Source organism: Rutidosis leptorrhynchoides, chromosome 3 (genome assembly GCF_046630445.1).
Source record: "Rutidosis leptorrhynchoides isolate AG116_Rl617_1_P2 chromosome 3, CSIRO_AGI_Rlap_v1, whole genome shotgun sequence".
NCBI classification, from domain to species: Eukaryota; Viridiplantae; Streptophyta; class Magnoliopsida; order Asterales; family Asteraceae; genus Rutidosis; species Rutidosis leptorrhynchoides.
The window spans coordinates 552927181-552935000 of NC_092335.1; the positions used below are offsets into that span (position 1 = coordinate 552927181).

General features: G+C 32.9%; 1 protein-coding gene across 2 annotated transcripts; it reads left to right on the plus strand.

The window, feature by feature from the left end:
- The first annotated feature begins 3852 nt into the window (after positions 1-3852).
- Positions 3853-6626, plus strand: LOC139898543 (zinc finger CCCH domain-containing protein 18). 2 transcript variants are annotated; one of them, XM_071881294.1, is made up of 5 exons: positions 3853-4044; positions 4338-4455; positions 4540-4688; positions 4888-4948; positions 5457-6626. In XM_071881294.1, exons 1-5 carry the CDS (start codon positions 3916-3918, stop codon positions 6464-6466), a joined length of 1467 nt encoding a protein of 488 aa, XP_071737395.1. In that variant the 5' UTR covers positions 3853-3915; the 3' UTR covers positions 6467-6626. The 2 variants fall into 2 exon arrangements, with proteins under 2 accessions (XP_071737395.1, XP_071737394.1); XM_071881293.1 differs by having other exon boundaries at positions 4338-4688.
- The last annotated feature ends 1194 nt before the right edge of the window (positions 6627-7820 follow it).

The window sequence follows — 7820 nt, forward strand, 5'->3', positions numbered from 1 at the left end:
TGACCAAATTTAAACTTAATCTTTGTATGATTAACATTTTCGACACGATAAACAAAGTCTGTAAAACTGAATCTCAAAATTTTTGAACTATTTTCATATATTCAAATACCTTTCGGTTGTTCTCGACGATTCGCGAACAATTATATGTATATAGATGCATATATATATATACTATAACTTGAAAACGTAACAATGTATTACTTTTTTTGATACCGTACATTAAACTTATTGGTTTAAATATTTATTTGAATATATATGATAAGTTGGAATATTAATTGTATGAATAACTTACGACGTATATTTAAAACGTGTTTATGAATGTTGAAAATATATATTAACTTGGTCATAAAACGATTTGTTATTATATATATATATATATATATATATATATATATATATATATATATATATATATATATATATATATATATATTAACAAATAGCGAGACAATGATTTATAGAAGTAAATGACCAAAACACTCAAAATTTTAAGATACACTTTGAATGATATAGTTTATTGATAATTTAAGACTATATTTTGACAAAAGTACGAGTCACAAAACGTAAATTGCGAGTTTTCTAAGCGTACGAAAATGCGTTCGAGAAACCGGAACCGGGACATGAGTGACAACGTACGAGTCATCGGAACAAAAATTACAAGTCAACTATGCACATGAATTTAATATAATATATAATTAATTATTTAAATTATATATATTATATATATTATATTTAATTATGTCGACAAACAAGAAAACAAAAAATATGTGAGCTGGATCTGACGGCCATGCGATCGCATGAGAAATAGGCATAAAACCCATGCGATCACATGGGCATCAGAATCAGGAATTATGGCTATAAATACCAGGTTTCTTGCGTATGTTTTTTTTACACATATTACTCCGTATGTATTTATTATTATTATTATTATTATTTTATTATTATTATTATTATTATTATTATTATTATTATTATTATTATTATTATTATTATATTATTATTATTATTAAGATTATTATTATTATTAATCTTAATAGTTTTAGTAATATTATACATAAAATATTACGACGAGGTCTTGAGCGTGTCACTTTCAAAACAAGCTTCAAACGGGATAGAACTAAGGAAATTATGGGTTATAGCTATGGAGGTTATGGGTAATGTTCATAGGTATTGTTCGCAAGTCAAACCTAGTATTTATCATCTCTGTTGCGTCTACGTACTTTCCTGCAATATTGAATCTCAATATTGATACGTGAGCATTCATATCTTATCTTTTATATATTAATAGTGTATACATGTCTAGTGCTCGAGTATATATTTATACATGCTTGTATGCTAAATTTCGTCGTTAAACAGTTTATAATGAATCACGAATTGAATACATATATTACTGGTAAAAGGTATATGATATACATGTTTTCGGAAAGCTGGCTAAAAATCAATAACTTTTCATTTAGAAATCGCGTAATTTCGATGAACGAATCAAAAGATATGGTCAACTGAATTATAATTGACGTTAATTGGAATTTCTTTTGAATCTGCAATTAATATTTAAACAACATGTTTATGAGATTGATAAAATACTACTAGCCAAGTAAATGAATCCTTATATAAGGCACGTCTCGTTTTGTTGAACAATTGTCAAAATTGACTTTTTGAAATGACTTTTGATAACTTTTATATGTAGATCTCGAGCATTAGGATTGTGATACACTATAACCCAACCTAGTTTATTAGACATGTATTGACCAACATATGTTCTCTAGGTTGAGATCTACGGTTAATCTTGCATTCCGAGTTACGGTCACTTTTTGATGAATGACCTTATGTGCCGCTAAGGTGAGTTTCATTTGCTCCCCTTTTAAATGCTTTTGTAATATATATTTTTGGGCTGAGAATACATGTACTTTATTTTAAACAATGGATACAAGTACATACTAAATTCTATACTGAGTTTGAACCGAAAATCCCTTAGCTTTGGTAACTAGTAACTACCGGTTATAAGAACTGGTGGGCGCGCGTAGTAGTATATGGATCCATAGGGCTTGATATCCCCGTCTGAGCTAGAGCACTAGCCTTTTAACGGACGTATGCTATTTGAGAAGCGTACACGTTGGTTTGCGTGTATTATTAAGATGATTATACAAAGGGTATAAATTATATATACGTTAAGTTGAGTTACCAGGGTGCTCAATTTCGTAGAATATTTTGATAAACGTTTCGGATGAAACAACTGAAATCTTGTGATCCACCTTTATATACAGATTATGCGAAACACTAAAACTATGAACTTACCAACCTTTGTGTTGACACTTGTTAGCATGTTTATTCTCAGGTTCCCTATAAGTCTTCCGCTGTTTGCTTATATGTTAGACAAGCTATGTGCATGGAGTCTTACATGGCATATTTATCAAGGAAACGTTGCATTCATCAAATCATCACCATGTATCTTATTTTGACTGCATTGTCAACGGAATTACTATTGTAAACTATTATTTACGGTGATTGTCTACATGTAGAAATCATCAGATGTCGAAAACCTTTGATTTAAATATTCATTTATGGTGTGCCTTTTCAAAAGAATGCAATGTTTACAAAACGTATCATATAGAGGTCAAATATCTCGCAATGAAATCGATGAATGACGTGTTCGTCCATATGGATTTGGAGCGATCGTCACAGGGGGGGTTAAGGGGGAGGGGTTTTTACCGTCCATGCCCAATGGGATTGGTGCGGGTTTCTATCTGAGCACGCAGTTGGAGGCGGGTATATCAACTGCGGGAGATGATCGCGTGGGTGGTTAAGTCCCCCTGGGCGATCCCTAACTAACTGCTGTAAAAACAACACACGGTTGAGACGTAGTTAAACCTAAACTAAAAGTTAATGAACCCTTTTTGTCATTTAAGATAACTGTGAGGGTCCAATTGTAACTTGTAATAAGTATAGGTATATAAGTCTTCAGTCTTATTTAGGGTTTCTTTCTATATCATTCATTCATCATCTCAACCGACTGTGTTCTCGAGTGATAAATTTAAGTTTATATATAGATCATTAGTGAAAGTTGTAATTATTTCTTCAAGTTTTGTGGTTGAAGTTGTTCGGTTGAAGATTGTTGTATTATATTGTGTTCTAAGTTTTCTACACACAACAATACAACGGTTCAACAGCTATCCGATTTTTTCATTTTACAGTTGTCGTTTCGCGGCGAATTTTTTTACCATACCAAATATTAATCTTTTATGTAAGGAAGTTAAAGGAACCTTCTCCACCAAAATTACCGTCAAAGGAGCTAGCTTTCCACGATTTATATACAAGGTCTCGATAAAAAACCTTTATTAGACGACTCGTGAACCGTATTCAAAGAACAACCAACACAATCGTCAACTTGACCTTCTGTAAACAAGTTTTGAACCGCATCACTAAAATCAATATCGTCAATATTGTCATGTAACCTGTAAGAACACGAAGCGGCCTTATATTTCTCTAACCTATTCGGACCCTTACCCTCAAAACCGTCATGAGATTTCATATTTTTCCTATTGGATTGGAACCAAGCCTGACAAAAACCTTCGGGTGGTGTAGGTGAGTTTAAACTTTAAGATTCAATTTTAGGGAGGTTTTTTGATTCATACACACTTTTTACTATAAAACTTACAATTATAACCTTAAATTTATCATGGGACTTGAACCTCTATTATGATAAGTAAAGACATAATAGTCAATTAGGTGTGTATAGATCAATATTGAGTGTGTGAGTATCATCCCCCAATCTTAACCTTTGACCCAAGTAAACAAAATACTTGCCCCATACAACATAAACGGTTCGGGTTTCATCTCCCAGCCCATATGATCAAAACCATTCATTCAGAAGCAACTCGTCTTCTGTAATTTAACCTTGTGCTTGTTAAAAGAAAAATGGCGGATGATGCTGAAAGAAAGCTTCTTGAAGAACAACTGGAGCTCCAATTACAAGAACACAAAGAATCAATTGCCGCCATTGATCAAGCCCTAGCTTCTGATCCCCAAAATCCCGAATTACTGGAGGTTCTTTTTATCATACGCACTCCTAATTTCACCTTTTTTAATTCATGTATCCTAATTTTAATTCTACTGTCATGTATTTTTAGGTTTACACAAATAGATAAATTGAAGATGTTAAAATTAACTTAGTCAATATTGTCATTATTTAATTGTGTACAGATTATGCTACTTCTTTTTTTTTTTTTTTTTATCAGATTTAATGATGACATAAAGAGATACCTATTGCATCATAATTTAAAAGTTATGAGCTGCAGTCCATTGCAAAAAATAAAAATAAATAATGAATATTTTATCAGGTTCATGCTGAGCTTCTTCAAGCTATCAAAGATGCAGAAGAGGGATTATTTCATTTGAAACGCGCTAGGTTATTGCAAGAAGTCGATTTACTACAGAATTCAAAAGATATTGGTAATGGTATGAACCAAGATTCTATTGAATCCGAACTGTTGAAGGAAGATAAGAATGTAACTTATGATCTTTCTGATTCCAAAGAAACAGAAGTGGAACCATTGAAGGAATATTCTGTTGGATCAAAGTGTAGATTTCGTCACTCTAATGGACGGTGGTACGATGGTTTAATTGTTGCAAAGGAAGGTTCTATTGGTGCAAAAGTTTCGTTTCTTACTCCAACATCAGAGAACCAGTTGGTACATTTACTTATCTTAGTTCATGTTTTAGCCTATATTTTAAGATTAGCGGTTATTAAACCACCTCAGGTTATAAAATTTTTAGCCGTTAATTAATTAATATTAGCGAGATTGAGTTATGTGTACCAAAAAGCTGTAATAATTGAAGGAATGAGATAATATGTTTACCTGGTTCACCCAACTAATGCTATATACGCAGATGTGCAAGTTCTTCCTACAGCAGCGGTGTCGATTCGGTACAAATTGTCGCTCGTCACATGGTGCATATTTTTTCTTTTGTAATTGTATTTGGTTGACCTTTAGATTTCCAGGTGGCAAAATGAGCAGGTTGGGTTGGGTAACAGGTCAATATGGGTATTCTTTGGTACTATTTGAAACGTATGCTAGATCGGGTTAGGTTGACCGTTGACCCAAAACATTTTTGTGTCTAAAATTGGTACAGCCTTACAAGTAACCAGTGTACCAAATATGATTAGAATAGGTTTTTTTTTTTTGGGTATTATTCTAGTTTTTTCAATAAAACGATTTCGGATGCTTAATGTTATAAAGATGCTATATGGGCTACTTTCAGTCCATTTCTTGTTTCAATGATTCAATCCAATCTATATTCTTATTCTATTACCCGTTTGATACATTAGAGATTCACAAACCCGAATCGTCTCGTCAATTTGTGAGTGGGTTCATATGGCCACCTATATTTAATTTGTGTGAAGCACTTAATGGCTTTTTTTTTCTTTCTTTTTTTTTTTTTTTTTTTTTTTTTATCAGGCATTGATTTACCAATATCATCACTGAAAAAATATAACCCTACACCATGGAATCAGTCATTGGTGGGGTCCACTGTATGGGCTACTTCTGACAGTAGAACTGGAATTTGGCGGGAAGCTGAACTCGAGTCATGGAACGATGACCTCGGGTCGGGCCGGGTTGTTTTTCGAGACGATGGTAGCTCCGTTAATGTCGAAAACGGGTCTATTTCACTATCTGAATATGCCCAAATGAGTGATGATGATGATGACGATGACACCGATTCATACTCAGATTCAGATCAATACGATCCTACCGATTGTGAAATAGAAGAAAACACCCCTGAAGGTTTAGGGTTTCTCGATAGCTCGAATCTTCAAAAAGGTATACAAACGGAAACCGCAATTTTTGCAAAATGGGAAAATCACACGCGTGGCATAGCTTCGAAAATGATGGCGAACATGGGTTTTAAAGAAGGAATGGGTTTGGGTGCAAAAGGTCAAGGACGATTGGACCCGGTTTTGGTCAAAGTACGACCTCAAAAACAGGGTCTTGATCATTCATTTGAATCGGTTGAAAATAATCAAGATAAACAAAAGGAGAAAAAACGAAGTAGAGGCGGGAAAAGAAAACGTGATAAGAAATTTGCGGAAGCCGCACGGGCTGCTAAACAAAAGGAGGAACCAGAATCGGATATTTTTAGTCTAATAAACACACAATTAGCGATGCATGATGAAGCGTTAAAAGTTGGGTCGGTTAAGAAACAGCAAAAGAAAGATTTACAGGTGGGTAAGAATAGCGAGAGACGGGCTCTGGTTGCTTTTGACGATGAGGTGAAGGAGTTGCGGGCCCGGGTTCAGAAATTGGAAGAAATGGCGACCCGAAACAAGAAAGAGAAGAAGGTTTATGAGGCGGCTGTTAGGAAGCTTAACGAGACCCGGAAAACATTGGCGGATGTTGAAGCCGCTCATGCGTCGGCTTCGAATGAAGTTTCTAACAAAGAAAAGGAGAAAAGATGGCTTAAGTTTTGATTGGGAGGATATTGTTTGTAACTTAAATTGTTATGATAATCTTTCTAATTTGGTTTGTAACTTAAATAGTTATGACAATACTGGCAGAATATTGACAATTAGAAGGTGCATTTCATCATGGAATTTTATATATATCTTGGATCTGGGATAAATTAAGGTAGTCTAGTTTAGTCTGTTTGTAGTGAACTCATTTTTAATTTATTGATTAGGACTTGAATGGTTTTGTGGATATGTGGTCTCATCTTGTTAACATTTGCTATCTGGTTGTTGTAGTGACCCGAATTTTTCCATGTTTATATATATATTAAATGAAATTGTTATTTACATGATTAAGTGTTTCCAACATGTTAAGCAATCAAACTTGTTAAGACTTGATTAATTGAAATAGGTTTCATATAGACAATTGACCACCCAAGTTGACCGGTGATTCACGAACGTTAAAACTTGTAAAAACTATACGATGACATATATATGGTTATATATATAGTTAACATGATTTTATTATAAGTATGTATCTCATTAGGTATTTTAACAATGAGTTATATACATAAAAATGAGACTATTAAATTAAGAAACTCGAAAACGATATATATAACGATTATCGTTATAACAACGTCTTACTAGGTACATATGAATCATATTAAGATATTGATACACTTGGTTAATTATGTTAAATGATCAGTAAATATATTATTAAGTGTATTAACAACGAATTACATATGTAAAAATAAGACTACTAACTTAATGATTTCGAAACGAGACATATATGTAACGATTATCGTTGTAACGACATTTAACTGTATATATATCATACTAAGATATATTATATATCATAATATCATGATAATATAACAATTTAACATCTCATTTGTTATAATAAACAATGGGTTAACAACATTCAACAAGATCGTTAACCTAAAGGTTTCAAAACAACATTTACATGTAACGACTAACGATGACTTAACGACCCAGTTAAAATGTATATACATGTAGTGTTTTAATATGTATTCATACACTTTTGAAAGACTTCAAGACACTTATAAAAATACTTCTACTTAACAAAAATGCTTACAATTACATCCTCGTTCAGTTTCATCAACAATTCTACTAGTATGCACCCGTATTCGTACTCGTACAATACACACCTTTTAGATGTATGTACTATTGGTATATACACTCCAATGATCAGCTCTTAGCAGCCCATGTGAGTAACCTAACACATGTGGGAACCATCATTTGGCAACTAGCATGAAATATCTCATAAAATTACAAAAATATGAGTAATCATTCATGACTTATTTACATGAAAACAAAATTACATATCCTTTATATCTAATCCATACACCAACGACCA